At 40.5% G+C, this 25829-nt stretch overlaps 1 protein-coding gene across 2 annotated transcripts in view; it reads left to right on the forward strand.

Moving 5' to 3' along the window:
- Positions 1 to 19284, forward strand: part of VN2R510 (vomeronasal 2 receptor 510) — a 31331-nt gene extending 12047 nt beyond the window's left edge. Inside the window, 4 exon segments of one of the 2 annotated variants that reach the window (NM_001099531.1) lie at positions 2554 to 2660; positions 3384 to 3504; positions 12788 to 12911; positions 14425 to 15392. In NM_001099531.1, the coding sequence (NP_001093001.1) occupies positions 2554 to 2660; positions 3384 to 3504; positions 12788 to 12911; positions 14425 to 15392 (1320 nt within the window). 2 annotated transcript variants of the gene reach the window in all.
- Positions 19285 to 25829: the final 6545 nt, after the last annotated feature.

Here is a 25829-nt window from a genome sequence, read left to right on the forward strand (position 1 = left end):
ACTGGAACTGGAATGGAAGGGTTGGACCACGTTGCTTTCCGGAAGTTGCCTTCAGAATCGCTGGCCGTGAGGCTGTTTCGTCGGCCTGCGGGGGGATGGGCTGCAGCTAACCCAAGCTCCGAGGGCAAGGACTTTCACTGAGACTTGGATAGCAGGATCCAGCCCGTGAGGCTGTCTTGCTCCAGGCAGTGACTTTCACTGGGACTCGGAGAGAGGGCCCTGAGGGTTGTTGTTCCGAGGACCCTGCTCTCTGAGCCAGGCCGGGCTGCGGCTTCCGGGAGCCTTGGACTCTGCGCTCCTACCCCTGAGGTCCGAGGGATCTCGGGTTCTGGCTTTTAAGGGGAGCCGTACCTTTTGATCCGGGTCCAGGTCCAGGAGGAGGGTTCCCAGGGTCTGTGCTGTTGATCGTTTTGAATTTCGGCGCCTTAGGAGCTTATAGTTTGAGATCGGTTGGGAAGGGTTTTCCGGAGATCTGAACTTGAGCTTTCTCTAAGCCGCCATCTTAACCGGAAGTCCCCATCTTGCTGTTTTCTGCAAATCATGCTTGATAAAACAGATGGCATAAACCATATATATTGCTTCACCAAATACAGATGAATGAAATTAATTAGCATCTCCCAATTCAGGGAAAGAAAGACCTGCAAACCCACTCACCAACTTGACTGAATTAATTTCCCAACTCCGACTTGGAAAATCCAGCGTCCTTCCTCTAATTAGAAATCAGAGCACCTAACTTTGTACTTTGCTCCAGAGCCTGTTAACTCTTTTCTTTTCATGCATAAAAATTGGTCTCCCCCTGTGTTCAGGGTCCAGTGCCAAGATGACACGGTCTAGCCCTGATTTGTTATGCAATTGACATTCATTTTTTAATTCGTCACCGTGCACAAGGCTCCAACCTGTTTTTCCTTTGAGTTGTCTCAGATTTAATCTGTTACAGTGGCAGTGTTAGAGAAGAAAAGGGACCGTGTTGAAAAGGAATCAATAGGCCTTGACAAAATATGGGATATTAGGGTAAGAAAGAGTTGGGATGGAGGGTAACTCCTGGGTGGTGAGCCCCAGGGACTGAGAGGATGGCGTTGCCCTCTAAGTAAAAGGGAATGTAGGAAAGGGGAGTCCTGAGGGAGAAAGACGATACATTCGTTTTGGACATGTTGACTTCAATATATGTACTGGACATCCTGGTTAAGATGTCTCAAAAGCAGTAATAGATCTGAGACTGGAGGACAGCAGCTCTCCAAAAGTTCTGGGGGTTTGCAGGTAAGCTGAGAAGTCAATATAATACAGAAATATGATGCGATAGTCAGGAAAGCTTCCTGGACAATGGACACCATTCACTAAGGCACAGAGCCTGTGAATAAGAAAGAGATATTCCCCTCTCTGGAGGCTTGTGTTTGATTTTGGCAGCCTCCGTTTCAGAAGGATGTTGGTAGCTAGTATTGGGGATTTAAGCCGGAGAGTGCCTATTGGAAGACTGCCAGATGAAGGCACTTCTTCTTTCCCTGTATCATATGATGATCAATTGAAAGAGCTGGGAAACTGTAATCTGGTGAAGGGAGCGTGTGAAGGAGTGTGTCATGGGTGTTTTATTCAAGACTTTGTGACTTTCATATGGAAGAGAGATGAAGCTTGTTCTGTTTTCCCCAAGAGGAGAGACTTGGGAGCAGAGAGTGGCAGATGCAAAATAGTATATATGTAGATGATGGCGGTACAGAGGATACATAGGAAATACTTAGCAGAAGGAAGGCACTAGAATTAATATGGATTGGGAAGGGCTTTGTTTAGATTTACAATGGAATTTGGGCTTCAGGGGAGCCATAAAATGGAGATGAGAAGGAAGAGAATTCCAGGAATGGAGGAGAGCCAGAGAAAATGCCTCCTGGAGCCGAGAGATGGAGTTTCTTATTCATGGGAGAACAAGGAGGCTAGTGTCACTGGATTAAAGAGAAGGTGGGGAGGGGTGGTACAAAATACAAGAACACGGGAAAGGTGAGAGGGGGCTTAGAACAGGAAGTGCTTTGAAAGTCCTACAGATGATTTCCTATTTTATCCTGAAGGTAATAGAGTTCTTCAAGTATTGGAGCGATATGGTCAGAGTTATATGTCAGAAAAATGACTTTATTAGCTGAATGGAAGATTATAATGAGGAAAGCCTCATGGCAGACAGACCCCACCAGGGGGCTACAAGTATTGAACAGAGCAGGTGTGAGGTCATGAGGTTGTGGTAGCATTAGAAGAGAGGAGGGGAGCGTGGCTGAGAAGGTGAAATCAATAGACCTTAGGTTAGATTAGATGAAGGGAGTGAGAGAGAGAGAAATGTCATGACTGAAACTGAGATTATGAACTTGGGGGCTAGGAGCGACATCGTGGGCTTCAGAAATTCATTTCTAGGTGTCCCAGGAGAAAGGCACGTTTTATGAAACCTCCAAATAAGAACCCAGAACTCAGCTAGACAACAAAAGTGGCCCCGGACCTGTGGTATAACGCAGGCTGGACTGCCAGGGGAGCCCTTCCCTCAAGAACCATTTAGTAATGAAGTTTTCTCTTCCCTTTCAGCTTCACTCCTCCCTGAAGAACACGAAATTTAACAATAGTGCTGGCGACCCAGTGTTCGTGAATGAGAATAGAAGCTCGGAGGCTCAATATACCATTATGAACTATGTGTGGTTTCCTAATGAGACAGAAGCTCTGGTGAAAGTGGGCCAGTTTGTCCCTCAGTCTCCACATGGCCAAGATTTCACCATCTGTAAGGATGCCATAGTGTGGGGCTGGGGACATTCCAAGGTCAGAGACACTTTAAATGTTAACATCTTGCAATTCTAATCACAGGGACAATTCTAGCCCCCTTTCATTTACCCAACATTATCTATATTTAGGACTAGAAGACATCTAATACTACTTTAAAGATAAGATTATAAATCTGGGTCATGAACAGACTTCACAGCCCTCCTAATCTTTGTCTTCCATTTTACACATGATGAAATTGATTCTCAGGGAGATTCAGTGTTTTAGTTTTTCAAGCAATGATTATCTTGGGTGATATTTGTTGGTATTGTTTTTCAGTAGTTCAGTTGTGTCCTTCTCTATGTGACCTTGTGGATGTCCATAGGGATTTTCCTGGCAAAGATTCTAGCAAGGTTTGCCATTTTCTCTTCCAGTGGTTTTTTTTCTTTTTTTCTTAATTTTTAAAAAATTTTTATTTTAATAAGAAATTCTCACCCAAGTTTTCCAAAGTTATATGATTCAGGTTGTCTCCCCCCCTTTTTACCTTACCCTTCCTGGAGCTGACAAACAATTCATTCTGGGTTATACATATATTATCATGAAAAACATTTCTATATTATTCATTTTTATAAGTGAACAAAACCAATGTTCTTTGTCATAAGTTCCTCAGAATTGTTCTGGACCATTGTATTGTTGATAGTAGCTAAGTCTATCATTGTTGATCATTCCACAATGTTGCTGTTGTTGTGTACAATGATCTCCTGGTTCTGCTTATTTTACTCTGTATCAATTCATGTAGGTATATCCAGGTCTTTCTGAAATCATTCTGTTCATCTTTTCTTACGGTACAATAGTATTCCATCACTATCATATACCTCAATTTGTTCAGTCATTCCTCAATTGAGGGACATCTCTTTAGTTTCCAATTCTTTGCCACTGCAAAAAGAGCAACTAGAAATATTTCTGTACAAACATATCCTTTCCTATTTTTAAAAATCTCTTTGGGATACAGACCTAATAGTGGTATTATTGGATCAAAAGGTATGCGTTGTTTTATAGCCCTTTAGGCATAATTCCAAATTGCCCTCCAGAATGGTTGGATCAGTTCACAACTCCACCAGAGATGCATTAGTGTCCCGATTTTGCCACATTTCCTTCAATATTTATCATTTTCCTTTACTGTCCTCACATTCAAAATAACTTGTCAACCCCCTTCAATTCAATTAACTGCACTTCAAAGTTCATTCTGGATCTTCTTGATGCAGTGTAGGTTTTGCAGGCATCTTTCTGCAAACATTTCATTCTCTGGATTTAAGGGAGTTAGCAAGCTTCATTCCCTGAAATTTTTTTCTTGAACAACATTTTAAATCTTGGATTTTTATAAAAATACACCCCCCCTGAAGAGAGTGTTGACCAACACCCAGATCAGCTCAGGATACATGGTTGAGTTATGGGGTGTATAAGTCAATTACCAAAAGAAAAACAAAAACACAAAAAGAAAAACAAATAGAAGAAAAATTAAACCTTGGGAGAAAGAAACATTTAAAATCAGAATTAAAATATAAAAAATCTATGTATATAAAAATTTCTGAGTAAACAAGAATTTGGGGTTAGGGTTATTCATAATAGGTCCCTGTATTAGGGTCCAATTTAATAAATTCATACCAGGCCATTGTAATAGGGTTCAATTAAAGTAATTTCTGTCCCACAAATCTGTAGGACAAAATGCAGTAATATTGTACTTACCCACTGTCAGCCAAGACTATAAGAAGTTGCCATACTATAAGAGAGGAAAAAGGACTAGATTTTTGCGTGAAAGGGAAGTGTCATTCCCTGGTCTGATTTTACCTTCATTGTCAGGGATAGGGGGAGCCAGGATGATAGTCAACGTTTGGTACTTGTCTGAGAGTATTTCACAAGGAGTGTAATAAAAGGAGTCCTGAGTCTTAACATATATCAAGGGCCTCAACCTCACAGTGCCACACAGTGGCAAATTCTGTGATTACAGCAGCTCCAGTGTAGCATATTCCATCCCTCATTAAAGAAGAACCATCAGTAAATAAGACTAGATCTGGGTTGTCTAAGGGAGTGTTCAAGAGATTATCTTGAGGCTTTTCTGCCATGGACACTAGTGTTTCACAATAGTGTAATGGTTCTTCTGAAGTTGGTAAATCTGGAAGCAAGGTGGCAGGGTTAAGAGTTGTACTGCATTTTAACGTGATATTTTAATTGTTTAACAAGGTTATTTCATACCTTGTAATTCACTGATCAGAAAATGCCTGTGTTCTTATGCCCAAAGGGCATTAAAAGGCTGTCTTCCCTTTGATCTAGCCATACCACTGCTGGGTTTATATTCCAAAGAGATAATAAGGAAAAAGGCTTGTACAAGAATATTCATAATCATGCTCTTTGTGGTGGCAAAAAATTAGAAAATGAGGGGATGCTCTTCGATTGGGGAATGGCTGAACAAATTATGGTATATGTTGGTGATGGAATACTATTGTGCTCAAAGGAATAATGACCTGGAGGAATTCCATGTGAACTGTAATGACCTCCAGGAATTGATGCAGGGTGAGAGGAGCAGAACCAGGAGAACATTGTATGCATAGACTGATACAATGTGGTACAATAGAATGTAATGGACTTCTCCATTAGTGGCAATGCAGTGATCCTGAACAACTTGGAGGAATTTATGAGAAAGAACACTATCCACATTCAGAGGAAAAACTGTGGGAGTAAAAACACAGAAGAAAAACAACTGCTTGATTACATGGGTCAAGGGGGATATGATTGGGCATGTGACTCTAAATGATCGCCCTAGAGCAAACATCAACAACATAGAAATAGGTTCTGTTCAAGGACACATGTAAAACCCAGTGGAATTGCATGTCGGCTATGGGAAGGGGTAGGGGTAGAGCAGGGAAAGAATATGATTCTTGTAAGCAAGGAATAATGTTCTAAATTGACTAATTAAATAAAAATTTCAAAAGAAAATGCCTGTGTTCTATGTCTTAGCAACAATGCTTCTACTTCATGTGAGCATATAATTGTTAATGGGCATCCCAATACTTGATCAACAGTTTTTGATACTAATAAAACTGTGACAGTTACGCCTCTAAGGCATGGTGGTGTTCCTGAAGCTACTGGGTCCAGCTGGGACAAATAATAAGCCACTAAGTGCTGAAAAGGTCCCAAAGTTTGAGTTAAAATATCTGAAGCTACCCCTCTCTGCTCATGTACATACAAAGTAAATGGCTTGTTGTAATCTGGGATGCCTAGAGCAGGGGCAGGCAAGATAGCCTGTTTTAGAGTTGACAGAGCTGACAAGTGTTCTGACTAATTTAAGTGTTTCAGGGACTAAATCTCTTGTTAGTGCGATAAAGGGCTTAGTGATTTCCCCATATAAAGGGATCCATTGTCTACAAAACCCTGTTGCTCCTAAAATTGCTCTTAACTTTTTCTTAGTGGTAGGAGGGTTCAATTTTTGAATATTTTAAATGTACTTAGGAGAGATAGAATGGGCACCAGCAGTTAAAAAGAACCCTAAATATTCCCCTTTGGGGAGACACCACTGAAACTTTTCCTTTGAGATCTTGTGCCCTCTTTTATGTAATCCTAAAAGAAGACATTGACCGTCTTCTTGGCATGCTGTGGTATTTGGTGAGGCCAAGAGCAAAGCACCCACATATTTAGTTAAAATAAATAAAATAAAATACATAAATAAAAAAATAAAAGAAAATAAAAAAGAAAAGAATGTTCTACAGTTGGGGGATACACACATACCAGAAGAAAGTTGTGGGACCTTTTGAGGTGTTCCTGATACACCTACTACATTTAGAGAGTCAATAGAGTTACAGTTTGCATCTGGTTTGCTCACCAGGACTGGTCTAGATGCTCCAGTGTCTAAAAGACAATCATAGTATGAATTCCCCATTTTTAGGGATTACATGAGGTTTATTACTATGTTGAGGAGGATCCATAGCGATAATTCACATTAAAATATCAGGGACTGGAAAATCAAAGGTATTAGTTTTTGATTCCAAGGCCCTTACACCCCTCCCTCATCACACCTTCATAAAGATGCTTAGGCATTTTTCTGGGATCCCCCATGCTGAGGGGGATTTTCACCCTGGGTATGGCATGGATGAGCTCCACCTTTTATATATGGTTGTTGGGCATTTTGTTGTTTATTATCATTTGTTTCATTTGGAGTATTATTTCCATTATTGCTTTTATTATAATTTTGATTATTGTTATATCTGTTATTTTCCCTAAAATTCAAGTTATTGAACACCTGGTTCCAGTTTCTGCAACTTTACATTAAATGTCCATGTTTTCTACATAAATAACATTTTGGTGGCTTATTTGTGAATCCCTGATTTTTCAGATTTTTCTTTTACCATTTTCTTTTCTTTCTTTAAGGTCTCCATTAATACACGTTGTTTTTGTGCATAGTCCTTAAAAATGTAGACTGCTACCCTCCTCTGTTCCTCAAGGTCCATAGAGTCCCAATCTGGGCAGCTAGTTTTAAAGTAGTCTTTGACCACTGTACAACAATTCTTAATGAATTGTCTATGTATTTGTCTAATATCCCATTCTCTGGACAAATCAAGGTCCATATATGTGTTTCCCACCTCAGTAAGTCTGTCCATAAACTGGGAGGGAATTTCATCAATTTCTTGTTTGGTCCTTTTGAATTTTGAGCATGAATCAGGCTTATCAGAGCAATCCCTCATGGCTTTCAATAATGCTTCTCTGGCCTGACGTAGTTTTATGTAATCTGCCTTAACATTGGAGTTCCAATTTTCAGTTGGCCAATGAGTTATTCCCCTACCTTAGCAAGAGAGAGGATTCTATTTTTCTCTCTGTTTGTCAGAAACATTTATAATAGATTTTCAACATCCATCCAATTGGGGTCAAAAGTTTTGAATATGTTCTCCAATTTTTTTATGATCAAGTTTGGTTTTTCCTTGAAAGAAGGGATATCTTCTTTGAATCTTTTTAAATATTAGGAGTTGAAGGATAAATGGTGTCTTATAGACACCAAATCTCCATTTTTATTGAAGGTGGGTACTTCCCTTAAGGGGAATAAAATTTGTGTTCCTGCCTTTAGGCTCCATGTTTGGTTTTCAATGGAGTAGATAAGGGGAGGGGGAGGAGTAGGTAAGCTGATGAGGAGGGGTTGTGGGCAAGAAAGGTCAGAATCCTGAGAGGTAGGAGCAGGATGGGAAATTAAATGGGCAGGGGGAAGGGGCTGGGGCAAAGGAGGAAGGGTTAGGGGCTGAGGGAGAGGTGTAAGGATAGGAGGTAGCAGGGGCAGGGGGAGGAGTGGGTTGGGTAGGGGAAAAAGGGGCTGGGGTAGAGGAGGGAGGATAGGAGGCAGCATGGGCAGGGAAGGAGTGGGTAGGGCAGGGGAGGGGATGGGTTGAGTAGGAGGAGGAGAATTGTGTAGGGCAGGGTGGGACAGAGACAGAATCGGCTCTGACAATGAGAAAGTATGGAGAGATAAACCTCTCTTACTCTGGGGTTTTTTTAAAGTCCTTTTCAATGCTTTTTCATAAAAGCCTTGATCTCCCCTAACTCCTCCATATTTTCCAGTCTACTATAAATGTCACTCTAGTTATACTCAAGCTGAGCTTTTAGTTCTGAAATTTGTTGAGTAGTAGAAGGGGCAATTGGTGGGGTTGAACAGGTAATATGTGGTACAGGGAGAGACTGTGATTAATCTCTTATTTGTATCTCTAGCATACTTAGGATATTTGTCAAGTCTCTTCAAGAGAGGAAGAGATAAAACACTCCACAACTTACTATTACAATCATACTCAGGAACAGTGCTAAGTATATCCATTGTAATAAGTTCTTTGTGATTATGAGCCAATTTAAATAGAAAAATTAGGTTATGTTGTTGAAAACCCAGTTGTTTGGTATGCTGTTTAATGACTAACCACATTTTAAAGTTTTTAAAATATTAAATTGCTTGTAATTTTACTTTTTTTCAGTAGATGGTGCTATTGACTAGGATTTTTTTTCTTGGCTAGGGGTTAGAGTGTGGTCCTTTTGTTGGTCAGACCTTAATCCAATTAACTTCTGAGTGTAGGTCAGGCAGGAAAAACAAAGCCTTTAGCTCAAGGCTGAGTTTTGGAGAGGGTAAGTTTGGGAGGAGCAACAGGAGATAACTGAAGCTTTTTGTAGCTTACAGTTTAATTAAGAGGTTTGAGAGAGTTTTCTCTCCTTCCCCTCAGGCTAAAAACCTGAACCATGTGCTTCCTTCTTTCTGCAAAAACTTCACTTTTCCTAACTGGTCTCACCAGGTTTTTACTTCTCACTTAAATTTAAAAACTAGAGACACATGGGGCTTGTAAAAAGTAAAGTAGACTTCCAGGAGCAGCACAAGGCTAAAACTTTATTACAATCTCTTTTTAATGAAAACCTTGCTGAGCTGACTCACTATCTTTACTCCAGTGGTCCAGCAGTATTTTTTTGCTTTGAGATGGAGTTCCCCCCACCCCAAGTGAAAACGCTAATAGGGTCATTTAATTGGGTTGTTTGTTTCCTGAGGTGAGGGGGAGCTTGGAAACAGCTTCCCTAGGTGAGGCCTCAGGGCCCTGCTGCTAAGATTAAATATGGCTGTGTTCTATTTATTTTAAGGAGAGAAAAGAAAAACAATGCTTGAACTCACCTCATTTAGCATCTTTGAATTGAAGACTGAGCTTATTTAAAAGGCTGACTTGAGGAGGTAGTAAAGAGAAAAAGAAGGGTCAAGAAAGTTGAGGGAGATTAAAGGTACTCATCACAACCTTTGTGGATTAACCATACTGTAAAGGGTAAAATTATGGTTGGACTGAATATTTAAGAGTATGGTCTCCAGGAATTAACTATTTAATTGCAAATGAATTACTCAAGTCAGATGACTTTTATGAGAGAGAGAGACAGAGACAGAGACAGAGACAGAGACAGAGAGACAGAGACAGAGAGACAGAGACAGAGAGAGAGAGAGAGAGAGACAGAGAGACAGAGAGAGAGACAGAGAGACAGAGAGAGAGACAGAGAGACAGAGAGACAGAGAGAGAGAGAGAGAGAGAGAGAGAGAGAGAGAGAGAGAGAGAGAGAGAATGAATTATTCCAGCCTGGTCTAAACCAGGCAAGTCTTCAGAGGCCCCAGCAAAGGGAAACAATCTGAGGTCTCAAGCCTGAGCTCCTCCAAGGTCAAGTTCAAAGGAGAAAAAAATCCTGGTCACAGGAAATTACCACCATTTTTAAAAGACAGTTCTTTGCCTCACTTCCTGTTTCTTCCTTTCACTTTCACGTGGACCAATGGCAGCTTTAACTTTGCTTCAGGTGTTTTTGATTTGTCACTCTCTAGCACCCAATAGTCATAGACCTCCCCCACCACCACCACTTAAGAATTAAGTGGTTAAAATCTAAAGAATAAATAGGTGAGAGTTAATCCCATCTTCATACTATGTATATGTATACACACACACATAGGTATAATTCCATCAGCCAAAACTAATCTTCTCTCTACCCCACTCCAATTCTTCCCTCTTCCCAATTTAGAAGGAAAAAAGAACAAAACCCCAAGTATCCTGAAGCAAAACAAATTTCCGCATTGGCCATGTCCAAAATCATATATATCTTAATTGTATTATTGGCCCTTCACCTCTCTATCGGACAGTGAGTGGAATGTCTTATCAGTTATACCCTGGCTTTGTGGTTGGTTAGGACACTGATCAGAGCTGTTAAATCCTCCACATTTGTTTAGTTTTAACCATTTCATTTTTTGGAGGATTTGTTCCCTTGTCTCTGCTCTTGGCATCATTTATACAAATCTCCCATGTTTCCTCTGAAGCAATCCCTTTTATCTTTTCTCACAACATAATATTGAATATTAAATATACAGCCCACTTCTGTGCTTACACACACACACACACATATGAGTATATTTATATAGCGATACATTACAACGTGTTCAGTCATTCTCCAATTTATGGGATTCATCTCAGGTTCCCATTTTTTGCCACTTCAAAAGGAGTTGGAAATATTTTTGAATATCCTTAGTTACAGCTAGTTTTGCTCAGGCCGTATCCCTCTTCTAATCTCTGCTCTCTTGAGTTCCCCTTTCTCCTTTTGGTCATGTTCTTTCTTTTTCTGAGCAGTTCTCTAAGAGTGAAGTGGAAGTGCCAGCCTTTCCCCACCTCTCTTCCTTGTTTGTCCAGATCCATTCTTGGGCACCCTGATTATGGGAGATAATTCCCCCTAACTTCCCATTCCCTTCCCCACAAATGTAGTCCTCTTCTCATCTTGGCCATCATAGACTCACTCCCAGGTGCTGTCTGTGACCCTCTAATGATAAGGTTCGGAGATGACACTGAAATGATCTCACACCAGGATGGGAGCTGCTTTCGTTTCATCAGTCTTTTCATTGTTCATTTGGATTTACAGTTTGATGATTCTTTAGACTCGTGCTTGAATGTCAAAGCTTGAATCTTTTCAAGAGAAATGCTTTGCAATTCTCTATTTCATTTTTAAACCTTTACCTTTTGTCTTAGAATTAATAGTAAGAATCAGTTCCAAGCCTGGAGAGTGGTAAGGGCTAGCCAATTAGGTTAAGTGCACACTGCCAGGAAGTATCTGAGGTCATATTTGAACCCAGGACCTTCCATCTTCAGGTCTGGCTCTCTATCACTGAGCCACCTAGCTGCCCCTCCTCTATTTCATGAAGGTCTCTTTTTCTTTTTAGAGTTGTGCTTGGCTTAGGTTTACTAGGCAAGTTATTCCACACTGTAGACCTCTATCCTTTGCCTTCTGGAATATGGTACTCAAAGCTCCCGGATCCATTTGAATGGGAGCTGCTAATTTGTGTGTGGTTTTGTTGTGATTACTCAGGACTTGAATTCTTTCTTTTTGACTGCTTGCAGGGTTTTAATTTTAGTCCGGAGCCTCTGGATTTGGGCTAGAGTTTTCTGAGGGTTTTCATTTGGGTGATTCTTTTAGAAAACAACCAGTGGATTTGTTCTATTTCCACACTGCCCTCTAGCCCTAAGGGACATAGATTTCTTTTAAGATTTCTTGAAACTTGGTATCCAGGCTCTGTTTTTGGTATTTGGATGGTTCAATTAATCTCAATTTTTTCTTCATCAATTGGTTTTCCTGATCATTTATTTCTATGTTAAAATAGCTTCAGTTTTCTTCTTTTTGGTCTTTCATCTTTCATTTTCCTTGCCTTATGAATCCAGTCAGTAGCTTCTATTTGGTCCATAGTTCTGACCATAGCCTTTTTTTGAATAGTCTGTATTACTCTGCGTCAATCTGCCCTGGAGAAATAGGCTGACTTTTTCTTGAATTTATCCACAAGAGTTTGTTCTGGTGCGTTTCTAGGTCTCTTTGAGGAGCTGAGCTGTACTTCTGTATGGTGCTGTTTCTCTTATTCCACCATCTTGGTTCTAACTAGCAGTGTACATTTTTTTAGTATATATATTTAATATATCCAAGCGACATTCACCCCTTTACATGTTCTATTTTTTAAAAATAAGGCATACTCATCTGGCACTTCTTATAACTCTTTTGCCAACTTGGCCCCACCTCTCCGAAGTCCCATTGTGGTTAATCTCCCTCCAGACATGAAAGTAGAGAGCTTCTCCAAATAACACTACTAACATTTTCCACAAGAATTTCTTCCCTTTTAAAGATAATAAAAGGAAGAGAGAAGGGAAGAGGCATTCATTAAGCACCTAATGTGTGCCAAGTGATTTCTAAATATTACCTCATTTTAGCCTCCCAACAATCCTGTGACATAAATAAAGTTATTAATCCCTTTGGAAAATCCAGTAAACTAAAACAAAGATTAAATGACTTGCCCCAAACCACATACCTAATATGCTATGCTGGATTTGAATTCAGCTCTTCCTGATTCCAAGATCAGCATTGTGTCTACACTACTACTTAGCTATCTGTAGGAATGGGGGTCAAAGCAGCAGTTATATAGAACATAAGCTTCCTTTTGCTACCCCAAACCTGAGTAGCTCCCATTTAAAGATATGTATTCCACTCTATTATTATTACTTAGGTTCCCTGTGGAGTATGCAGTGACAGCTGTGGTCCTGGATTCAGGAAGACCCCTTTGGAAGGGAAGGCTGCCTGCTGCTTTGACTGTACCCCATGTCCGGAACAGGAGATCTCCAGTCAAATGAGTAAGTTTCTGCAGGAAAATCTTTTCTCATGTACATTGATATCTATATAATAACCAACAGGTTGTTCTTGTAGAGTTATCTCCAATCCCAGGAATGTCAGGAGGACCTCATATGAGACCAAGGAACAGCAGAGGAATATCCTGCAAAAACGTACCCATGTCATGGTGCCTTTGATCCCAAGCCATGATGGGAAGCACGATGTATTGAAGAAAGTTCTCATTTTATATCTTTGAGGAACTGAATCCCTTAGTGTTTTCCTGGTTATTGTGTTTGGGGTTTAGTTATTGAGTGTGTGTGAGTACGTATGTGTGCACGTGTGCATGTACGTGTGTGTGTGTGTGTGTGTGCGTGTGTGTGTGTGTGTGTGTGCATGCTGTATTGGGTGGAACCACAGTTGTTGAATTCAGAACTCCAAAGACTGAGAGAATTCCCTCACAGGAAGTTGTAACTCTTTTTAAAGACGCTTCTCTGCATCACTTCCTGTGTCTTCCTCTACTTTTTACATGGGCAAACTATAGTCTATAGTTTTGCCAAGGACTGCCCAGGGGACAATCAGTCGATTCTGATTCGTCACCCACTATCGCACATGTGGGTCACAGACCTGCCCCACTTAAAGATTAAGTGGGATGTGTACACTTTTGGTGATTAAATCTAAAAATGGGCAGGGGAGTTGATTTAATCTTCACACTATTCTACTTTCCTGATTATGTGTCGACTGCCTGCCTGAGGCAAGCTGTGCCTACTCCCTAAAGTGCTCACTAACCTGATCAGGGGACCAGCCCCTCCGCTGAATCTCAGACGTATTCCTTGGAAAGTCCTCCCAGAGCACCTGTTTCGAGGCCACAGTGTTCTGTTCGCATTCTGCTCTGGAACATTGCAGAGCTTTTTAGTTACAATTGATCAAATGGTTTGGCTTGACTGTCCACACAATGCAGACAAAGTTGGGATGGACTGTGGATTTCCCAGAATTTGCCATTCATTTAGAAAGATGCCCTGCACAGATTGCTCATCAGTAGGCATGCCCGAGATAGACAGTGCTGTGGATGGGTTGGACCCAGAGCTGAGAAGGAAAAGAAGAGGAGCCTATGGTGTATATGGGAAAGTTCTAGTTCTTCTTTGTGACTCTAAGTTTATTCCAGAAACCAAGGCTGCTCTTTACGAAACCAGCCTTCAAACGGTGTCGTTTTCTATCTGTAAGTTAGGGAGTACAAAGTTTTTCAGTGTTTTGTATTAGGAGAATAGATTAAAAGGAACCAACATCATCAGTTAAGTAAAAGGAACCCTATGTGTCAATGTGCTCTATGCCCAACCAATAATCCAGGCTATAAACAAAATGGGCCAACCTTGGGCGCCATGTTGCTTACCAGTAACATTCTCCCAGCACAGAGGGAAAGGAATTGTGCATCCTATGGAGGCAGAAGGTATTGTTTCAGCTCTCGTGGCTCTAGCCTCTAACTGGGAATGGGGAGAATTCTTTGAGTCTAAGCTTTGAGCCCTTGTTTCTCTCCTGCAGATGCAGAGAGGTGTACAAAGTGTTCAGAGGTTGAGTATCCGAACAAGCAGAGAGACCACTGCCTTTCCAAGGTTGTGACCTTCCTGAATATGAAAGAACCTTTGGGCAAGATGTTGGCCTTGATGGCTGTTTCCTTCTCCTTACTGACTGCTCTGGTTCTGGGGGTCTTTGTGAAGTTCCGAGACACCCCCATAGTCAAAGCCAATAACCGGACTCTCAGCTATACTCTCCTCGTCTCCCTCATCTTCTGCTTCCTCTGCTCCCTTCTCTTCATAGGCCAGCCTACCACCGCCACTTGTCTCCTCCAACAAACAGTGTTTGCAGTTGTCTTCACGGTGGCTGTTTCTTCCATTTTGGCCAAAACCATGATAGTGGTTCTGGCTTTTAGGGGTGTTAGACCAGGGAGCAGGATTCGCACATTCCTACGTCCTAGAGTGTCCAACTATGTTGTCCTCCTCTGCTCAGGGATTCAGGTGATTTTCTGTGGCACCTGGCTGGGCACCTCTCCCCCCTTCCCAGAGGCTGACACTCACTCTGAATATGGTTACATCATCATCAGATGTAATGAGGGCTCTGTCCTTGCCTTCTACTGTGTCCTGGGCTACATGGCCCTTCTGGCCCTGGGAAGCTTCACGGTGGCTTTTCTGGCCAGGAACCTGCCTGACACCTTCAATGAGACGAAGCTCATCACCCTCAGCATGCTGGTGTTCTGCAGTGTCTGGACCACTTTTCTGCTCACCTATCAGAGCACCAAAGGGAAGGCCATGGTGACTGTGGAGATCTTCTCCATCTTGGTCTCCAGTGTGGGGTTGCTGGGATGCATTTTTATTCCCAAATGTTATGTGATCCTCCTGAAGGCAGAGAGGAACACCCTGGAACAGGTCAAGAATAAAGGAGATTCTGGAGGCAAGATTTTATGTGAAGCAAGACCTTATACATCCAGTTTTGGAAATAATAGGCTTAAATAATAGCCCACACAAATCTAGCAAAATAATTAGTAGATTGTGGCATTCTCTCTGGGTGCCATGTCAAATTCTGTTCATGTGGGTGGATGGATTCCCAGCAGGGTACAACTGACTACTACTGTTTTAAGGGTTTGCTATTAAATTCTCTAGATTCTGCTACCAATGAAGCAGGTAAATTTGGGAACTTCTGGTTCTTCGTTTCATCCTTTGAACAGTGAGGGAGTGGGGGACCAAGAGTATTGATGAAACTCTCTCATCTCCCATAACCAGTGTGAATTCTCCACAAGGATTGCTTCTTTCCAGGATTCCACAACTGAAGCACATCTTAAATGGTTGAAGTCCTGGAACTTTGGTTTGTAATCCATTGTTCCACAAGGCATGACTAATTTTATTCAACCAATTGCAACCTATGTTCTTTTTGGGTCATCTGCTTCCATCCTCTGACCTGAGGGAATTGAGTAGAACACACTGACTCCATCTTGTGACTCAATTCTGGATCTCGCTCAGTTCCCTTTCTATTCAACTATGAGTCTAGTCCAATTTCTGTCTTGTGAGAAAAATTTTAAAACATTATGGAACTTTTGCATTGGTTTTAACCTCTCCCTTCATGACTGGGAAGCTGGACCACCTCTACCAGCATCTTAGAGACTTTTAACTAAGGACTTGGCTTATGCTGACCAGAGACTGGGTGAGATCCAAAGATTGTTTCAAGGAGTTTTCTCATAATTCTACACCTCATACAACCTATATGTGTTACCTGAAAACTGGGCCCATACTATTAAGTCAGATATTATTTTCATGTTCTTTTCATTGAATACAGATTTTGGGAGATAAATCAGATGCTTCACGTCTGTGTATTATTAATACTGTAGCATACCAGGTACGTTAGCATCTGGGAAGTATGACTGATGTATTATATGTATTCATTTACCAGACACATGGTCAGATTACGTGATGGTCATTGTAGGGAAAGGGACAGTCCGAAGTTCTAGCATAGGACGGGCAAATTCCTGGGCTGGGCCTTGACAGCCACCTGCCTACATTCATCTGCAAAGCACGGGCTGGATTAATCTCCACCTCTTTGATCTCGTCATTGTCAATTCAACCAATGTTAAGACCTTTGCCATGTTACGCATTGGTCAATCTCCTCCCAATCCACATTCCTAAAACCTCCAATAAATACTGGGGAACCAGCTCTAATCTCTCTCTTGCTTCCCTGGATCTTCGGAGTCTCTCTGCCTTCACCTTTTCCTGCTGATCTTTAGCTTTCCTCGCGATGCTCTCGCCCCATGCCTCCTATTAATGCTCAGACTCTCTTGTCTATAGGAGACATCAAGGAGTTCTTACTCCCCACGTGTTTTCTTATTTATCCCGTTTCCCTTTAATTAATAATACAAGGGAAAACATTAAGGAGATAGCGCCTCTCCCCATTCTTTTTAACCTTTTGTCTTGGAGTCATTATTATTCACCTATTTCCTTCAGTCTCCCTTCTCTTTCTCAAGTTATAACACACAGGTAAAATTATAAAACACCCACAGGCAGGTTGTTATAGATACTATTTTCAGGATCAGAATCAGAGGAAGAATGAAAAGCACCAGAAGAAATGAAATGGATGATTATTTTATAGAGAAGATATAATTGATCATTGATGTCAGTGAGATAAACTATTTAGACCAAAGACAAAGGTCAGAATTGTATGAAAAGAAAGGACAAAATTGAAACAACTCAACTCGCTGTTGTTCTCGTCAGTCTTACAAAGAGAATGATCCTTGGCCTGAAAAGATTTTGTAGTATAAGAAGAAAACAGCCCTTTGGAATTTAATATTTAATATGTACTCAAAGGATTCCATAAGTCATGTAACAAAAAGCTGGAGGATGAGCCCTTTTCTCAGGTTTTCACAGCCTCTCAGACATCTCCAGAATAAGAATAATGGTCAAGAGGCAGAGCAATGTCAGCTGCCCTCAGGACTAAGACTAGGAAAAATATAATGAGGCACAAAGCAGAAAAAAGATCAAGAAATAGGGCTGATCCTGCCTCCCTAACATGTTTACTCAGCACCCTCTCCTTACCATTTCACATGTGGATATTGTAGGATCCAAATGAGCTTGGCCAGAGTCTGGAGAAAAAGAGGGAAATGGGGCAGGACAGGTGGCTGTGCTTTCAACAGAACTTAACTCCACATTGCAACCCTTTCTTTTTCTAGTTATTTCTGAGATCCAAATTCCATAAACTAGTGTAGGAAGTACGTTAGGGATAGAGTACCAAAAAGTTGCTGAGGTTTGGACAGCAATTTGGGGGCACATTGTTCTGTTAGATCAGAGACCTGAGGAACCTAGAAAATAGGAAATGAGAATATGGATGGGTTTGTGGCTATGCCAAACCTGAGGGAAAGTGACCACTTTTACCTGAGGCCAGTTCTGACTTCCTGAGCCTCAGCCAGGGGGAGAGAGTCTCAAGAAGATGTGCCTTACCTTACCTGGAGGCTTCATGCCTTCTGAAAGGCAGGGCCACTAAGTCAGCTTTTCACTCACCAATGATGACAGTCTAAAAGAAGTCTGGGTGTCTGTATTCTGGTCTCTTCTCTGAGTCTGCCTGAATGTCCGAACGAATCTTTGAATCTCCAAATGTCCATCTTCTCTTCAGCTCCAAGTGACTGATCCTTCACTCCAAGCCTGGGTGACTGACTGTCCTCTTCTGGCCTTTACAATCCTCTTTTTAAAGATCTTTTTCTCTTGTCACCTCCGTTAAATTTTCACATCTACCAATCACAGTAGATGCTTTTCTCTAGGACTGCCCTTTTTTAGTTCTTATCTTCTTTGGTTAGATTTTCTCCAGGACTGTCCATCCTTTAGTTCTCATCTTCTCTGGTTAGATTGTATCTTTTGGGGTTACTTAACACCTCTTTTGTTAAATTCACCTTTTGTAGTTACTTAAGATTTTTTGTAGTTAAAATCTAAAAACAGATTGTAGCTTACAATTCTAGCTTCACTATAAAGGAAGAGCTAAGTATCTTCCTTGTTACGATCAGGAGATTAGCTAAATCCAATCTTCACAATTCCCCCTGATGATCATTAGGAGACTAGTCTCCCCATTGATCATTTAACATAATTGTCTTGTAGTCCTAAAAACATTTCTAACTACAGATGTATACAAGATTTCAATTTCTAAGAGGAAATTACAATAGTTAGAGATAAATAGAAAAGAGAGAAAGCAAAACCAATGTTTTACTAGACTCATTGACAAAAAGCCAAAATTAGGGGGAAGTCCCCTTTGGCATAAAAGTGTACATTTACAATAAATGTTCAAAAATCCCCTTCTGTTCAGTCGATTGCACCCAAAAGTTCATTCTGGGTCTTCTTGATGCAGTGTAGGTTTCTGCAAGCATCTTTTTTCAAAGAGTTCATTCTTTGGATTCAAGGAGTTAGCAAACTCGTTTCCCTGAAATTCTTCTCAAACAAAATTTTAAATATTGGATTTTTAATAAAAATATAATACAATCCCCCCTGAAGAGGGTGTTCATTAACACCTAATTAACTCAAAATGGTTGAATTATGGGTGTATGCATCAATTTTTAAAAGAAAAAATCAAGGACAGAGACCAAGGAATTGGAAATGCAAATAAAAAAAACTTGAGAATGAACAAATTAAAAACCCCCAGAAGAAAACCATACTAGAGATCCTAAAAATTAAGGGAGAAATTAATAAAATAGAAAGTGACAGAACTATTGAGCTAATAAACAAGACTAGAAGCTGGTACTTTGAAAAAACAGACAAAATAGACAAAGTACTGGTTAATTTAATTAAAAAAAGGAAAGAAGAAAGGCAAATTAATAGCATCAAGGATGAAAAGGGGGATCTCACCTCAAATGAAGAGGAAATTAAGGCAATCATTAAAAACTACTTTGCCCAACTATATGGCAATAAATATACCAACCTAGGTGATATGGATGAATATTTACAAAAATATAAATTGCCTAGACTAACAGAAGAAGAAATAGTTTTCTTAAATAATCCCATATCAGAAATTGAAATCCATCAAGCCATCAAAGAACTGCCTAAGAAAAAATCCCCAGGGCCTGATGGATTCACCAGTGAATTCTATCAAACATTCAGAGAACAGTTAACCCCAATATTATACAAACTATTTGACATAATAAGCAAAGAGGGAGTCCTACCAAACTCCTTTTATGACACAAGCATGGTACTAATTCCAAAGCCAGGCAGGCCAAAAACAGAGAAAGAAAACTATAGGCCAATCTCCCTAATGAATATAGATGCAAAAATCTTAAATAGGATACTAGCAAAAAGACTCCAGCAAGTGATTAGAAGGGTCATCCACCATGATCAAGTAGGATTCATACCAGGGATGCAGGGCTGGTTCAACATTAGGAAAACTATCCACATAATTGACCACATCAACAAGCAAACCAACAAGAATCACATGATTATCTCAATAGATGCAGAAAAAGCCTTTGATAAAATACAACACCCATTCCTACTAAAAACACTAGAAAGCATAGGAATAGAAGGGTCATTCCTAAAAATAATAAACAGTATATATCTAAAACCATCAGCTAATATCATCTGCAATGGGGATAAACTAAATCCATTCCCATTAAGATCAGGAGTGAAACAAGGATGCCCATTATCACCTCTATTATTTGACATTGTATTAGAAACACTAGCAGTAGCAATTAGAGAAGAAAAAGAAATTGAAGGCATCAAAATAGGCAAGGAGGAGACCAAATTATCACTCTTTGCAGATGACATGATGGTCTACTTAAAGAATCCTAGAGACTCAACCAAAAAGCTAATTGAAATAATCAACAACTTTAGCAAAGTTGCAGGATACAAAATAAACCCACATAAGTCATCAGCATTTCTATATAATTCCAACACAGCTCAGCAGCAAGAACTAGAAAGAGAAATCCCATTCAAAATTACCCAAGACAAAATAAAATACTTAGGAATCTATCTCCCGAGACAAACACAGGATCTATATGAACACAACTACAAAACACTTTCCACACAACTAAAACTAGACTTGAACAATTGGAAGAACATTAACTGCTCATGGGTAGGACGAGCCAATATAATAAAAATGACCTTCCTACCCAAACTCATCTATCTATTTAGCGCCATACCCATGGAACTTCCAAAAAATTTTTTTACTGACTTAGAAAAAAACATAACAAAGTTCATTTGGAAGAACAAAAGATCAAGGATATCCAGGGAATTTATGAAAAAAAAATACAAAGGAAGGGGGTCTTGCAGTCCCAGATCTCAGACTATATTATAAAGCAGCGGTCATCAAAACAATTTGGTACTGGCTAAGAGACAGAAAGGAGGATCAGTGGAATAGACTGGGGGCAAGCAACCTCAGCAAGACAGTATATGACAAACCCAAAGATCCCAGCTTTTGGGACAAAAATCCACTATTTCATAAAAACTGTTGGGAAAATTGGAGGACAGTGTGGGAAAGATTAGGCTTAGATCAACACCTCACACCCTACACCAAGATAAATTCAAAATGGATGAATGACTTGAACATAAAGAAGGAAACTATAAGAAAATTAGGTGAACACAGAATAGTATACATGTCAGACCTTTGGGAAGGGAAATACTTCAAAACCAAGCAAGAATTAGAAAGAATTACAAAATGCAAAATAAATAATCTGGATTACATCAAATTAAAAAGTTTTTGTACAAACAAAACCAATGTAACCAAAATCAGAAGGGTAGCAACAAATTGGGAAACAATCTTCATAAAAACCTCTGACAAGGGTTTAATTACTAAAATTTATAAAGAACTAAATCAATTGTACAAAAATTTAAGCCATTCTCCAATTGACAAATGGGCAAGGGACATGAACAGGCAATTCTCAGCCAAAGAAATCAAAACTATTAATAAGCACATGAAAAAGTGCTCTACATCTCTTATAATCAGAGAGATGCAAATCAAAACAACTCTGAGGTATCATCTCACACCTAGCAGATTGGCTAACATGACAGCTATGCAAAGTAATGAATGCTGGAGGGGATGTGGCAAAGTGGGGACATTAATTCATTGCTGGTGGAGTTGTGAATTGATCCAACCATTCTGGAGGGCAATTTGGAACTATGTCCAAAGGGCGATAAAAGACTGTCTGCCCTTTGATCCAGCCATAGCACTGCTGGGCTTGTACCCCAAAGAGATAATGGACAAAAAGACTTGTACAAAAATATTCATAGCTGCGCTCTTTGTGGTGGCCAAAAATTGGAAAATGAGGGGATGCCCCTCAATTGGGGAATGGCTGAACAAATTGTGGTATATGTTGGTGATGGAATACTATTGTGCTAAAAGGAATAATAAAGTGGAGAAGTTCCATGGAGACTGGAACAACCTCCAGGAATTGATGCAGAGCGAGAGGAGCAGAACCAGGAAAACATTGTACACAGAGACTGATACATTGTGGTACAATCGAAGGTGATGGACTTCTCCATTAGTATCAATGCAATCCCTGAACAATCTGCAGGGATCTAAAAAAAAATACTACCCACAAGCAGAGGATAAACTGTGGGAGTAAAAACACCACTGAAAAGCAACTGCTTGACTACAGGGTTGGAGGAGATAAGACTGAGGAGAGACTCTAAATGAACACTATAATGCAAACTCCAACAACAGGGAAATGGGTTCGAGTCAAGAACACATGTGATAACCAGTGGAATCATGCGTCGGCTATGGGAGAGGGAAAGGCGGGGGGGGGGGGGGGGAGGGGAGGAAAAGAAAACGATCTTTGTTTCCAGTGAATAATGTATGAAAACGACCAAATAAAATAATATTAAAATTTAAAAAAAAAGAAAAAATCAAAAACATAAAAGAAAAATAAATAAATGGAAGAAAAAATTAAAATTTGAGAGAAAAAAATTTAAAATTTGGAATAAAAATATAAGAGAGAAAAAAACAAACTAGATTTTTGTGTAAAAAAGGAAAGTGTCATTTCCTGGTCTGATATTTCATCATTTCTCAGGCATAGGGGAGCCAGAATAGCCAATTGTTAGGTACTTTCATAGAGAGTATTTTACAAGGAGTGTGGTTCAAGGAGTCCAACATCTTAACATATGTCAAGCACCACAACCTCAAGTCTCTCAGCCTCCTACAGAAAGTCACTATTCTCTAGAAATTGTCACTTCCAAACTGTTCCTCCTCTGGCTTTTGCCTGCTAAAAGCCTTTCCCTTGAGTTACTAGACTGTGCCTTAAAGAGAATCCTCCACTTCTCTTCAGTCTTATCCTATTTCTATTCTTTTCCCACTTGGTCAACTCTCCTTTTTATGAAATTCTTCTCTTGATTGGATTGCTATGCTTTTTTGCCACTTGACCAATTTGGCTTCTTCAGGTATTATTTTCTTTCTGCATTACTTTCATTTCTTATCCCCATTTTTCTTCCATTTCTCCCATTTCATTTTTAAATTCTTTTTTGAACTCTTCCAGAACCCAAGACCAATTCCCATTATTATTTGAAATTTTGCATGTGGAAGCTTTTGTGTTCCAATCCCTACCTGAGCTTGTGTCTTGCTCTTCTTTGCTTCCTTAGACATTTGCTATGTTTAGATGTTTCTTTTCCTATTTGTTCATTTTCTGAGTTTTTTTTCCACTTTGACATCTATCTCTGTTCTCAGGGTACAGGGGGAATTCTCTTAAACTTCAAATTTTCCTTGCTGCTCCCCTCAGTTGTAGTTCTGGTTTTCTGCAACTTTCATTTCTTCTAAGGTGGTACCATGGCCTGTGGGCTGGGGGCTCTGAAAGCTGCTGATTTAGTCTTCAGGGACTGTTGATGGCTTGCAGGAATCAGAGAACTTGGAGCTAATTTGCTCCAGGGTTAGGGGCTTCATTACAGCCTTGAACTGGCCAAGTCAATTTTGTGCCTCGTCTAAGAATAGTTGAGAAGAAGAGAGAAGTTTTGCAAAAGTCAGAGGCTTGGCTTTGCCATCTAGAGTGGTTCATGCATGGAACACAAGGGAAAAGTTCCAAGGAGTGTCAGGAACATAAATAAAGGGAAACAGAAAGCTGCAGGAAACTTTTTGGTTCCTGTCTCTTGGGGAGCTTGGAGAGATCACTTCCTGCCAGGGGAAAATAATAGATTTTCAGTTGGAAGCCATTTGACCCTAGACCTGAGATTTCTCTCATCAGCTATTTGGTCGCTGAATAGAGATTTATCCACCAGTTATATCTGTTCCCACTGCCCGTGTTCCTGAGTTCCACTTTCTTATTTCTTACCTGATTTATTGAGAAAAAGCCAACCTAAGAAAAGAATATCTGTCTGTCATCAAGGAAAGCTGCAGCCATTTGGCTGGACCCTTGAGGGTGACCCTGCCATTCACCTTCCCCCTATCAAAGCAACCTGAACTATATTTTGTCTAACTATAATATTTGGAGAGGTGAATAGTCAAGAAAGACAGATAGGAATTTTGGGGTTATTAGACAGTCAGTGTAGCAGTAAGCAGCCTGAAGAACAGAAAATAGATCCACAAGGGTCTTTTAGGCTCGGTAGAAGGAGACTAGAGAATTAGAGATTAGGGAATCTTCCCTTCGCCCTCCTTCCTTTCCCTGTGTGAAAACACTCAAATAAACCATTTTATTTATAAAGATAGTAGTCAGACTGCATTATATCACTGAATCAGGTCTGAGGCATCTAATAAAACCAGAGAACATGTAGCATACCAGGCATGTTAGCATCTGGGAAGTATGATTGATGTATTGATATTGTATTACCAGACACATGGTCAGACCTCTTGATGGTCATTGTGTAATAGGGACAGTCCAGGGGACTAGCAAGGGACAGGCAAATTCTTGGGCTGGGCGTGGACAGCCACCCTGCCTCAGGACCGGCTGCCTCAGCTCCGAGTACTGGTCATTAACATATGTGGTTCTATTAGAGCCCTCAGCATGGACTACATTCATTTGCAAAGTGTGGGATGGATTAAACTCCACCTCTTTGATCTTGTCATTGTCAATTCAACCAATGTTAAAACCGATGTCATGTTATGTATGCGTTCCTAAAACCCTCAATAAATACTGGGAACAAGCACAAAACTTTTTTTCTTTTTTTAACCCCTCTCTTACAAATCTCTCTTTCTAACTCTCTCTGACTAACGTTCTCTTACCAGCTCTCTTGAACTAACTCTCTCGCCCATCACTTTCTCTCTCTCTCCCTTACCCTCCTCTCCACTTAAGCTTGTTTCACTGTATCTCTTTCATAGTGATGCGGTTGCCCCAGTGCCTTCTATTGCTACACAGGCACCAGGAGTAGAGACTCCCACCTTTTCCAGCGACCCTGTCACCCCAGTGCCTCAGCACCAGGGAGTGGTGACTCCCCCCACCTTTCCTAGCAACGTTGTTGCCCCCAAAGCAGACTCTCTTGTATCAAGGGGTTGATACCCCCCCCCCCACCTATTCTCTTAATCCTCTTATTTCCTTGGAGTTCATGTTACTCCCCATGTGTTTCTACTTCTGTCTTTGAGTCATTATTATTCTCCCATCTCCTTAGCCCCCTCTTTCCACCTCAGGTTATTCCCACAGATTAATGTTATAGGACTTCCGTGGGGGGTCGCTATAGAACAGCCCTTGATCAACTAACATGTATATAGGTGAAGTAATTTACTTAGTTCACTCACTACAGCCTTGTGCCAAGCCATTGCATTCCATAAGGTAGGCATGACATGCATTAGTAATGTAGGATTAAGAAGGGTCTTGGGTCCAGAAGTTGGACTTTGCCCAGGTTCCCATCCAGTTCCCCCCTCATCCCTTTCTGCCTCTTAGACTTTCTCCCTAACTTTCAAGTTGTTTTCCTCAGGAGAGCCATCTCACTCTTACATGTTTGTTTTGTGACTCTAGTCATTTCAAAGCACACTTTAAGTTTTTTTTTGAGATCTCAGGGTGGTTCCAGCATTGCCTTCTGCTATGCTGCCTTCTTGGCTTCACCTCCCCCATTAATACTTAAGCACAAGAAATCCTTTCAAAAGACCAGCCCCAGCCCCAACAGGGAAGTGGCTGCCTTGGCAGGTACAGGGTTTCCTTCCATGCCCATCTTCAAGGAAAAGCTACCAGGGTATAAACAGAGCATTTACACACACATTCCAGGTTTAATTAGAGGCTGCCTAGATGACTCCTGAGATTAGCTTCAGGAATGACAGTCTATAAAAGTGGTTTAAATTTTTACCCTAAGTTATATTAAACAGAAGAGAAATTATTTCAAGAGCAAGAAAAGAAAGTTCCAGGTTCCCATCACATAATTCAAAGAATTTTTTAGGAAAACCATAAAGGAGGGGAAGTCTGGGCAGAGCTCCACACTTTTGCTTTTTTAATCATTAATAAAGACTCAAAATCGCATACATTTGATTAGAATAAAGATGTTTCCTTAATGGCAGATTCAGAGTTCACACAGGAAATGTCCTTACCC

The sequence above is a fragment of the Monodelphis domestica genome, chromosome 3 (genome assembly GCF_027887165.1).
Source record: "Monodelphis domestica isolate mMonDom1 chromosome 3, mMonDom1.pri, whole genome shotgun sequence".
NCBI lineage: Eukaryota > Metazoa > Chordata > Mammalia > Didelphimorphia > Didelphidae > Monodelphis > Monodelphis domestica.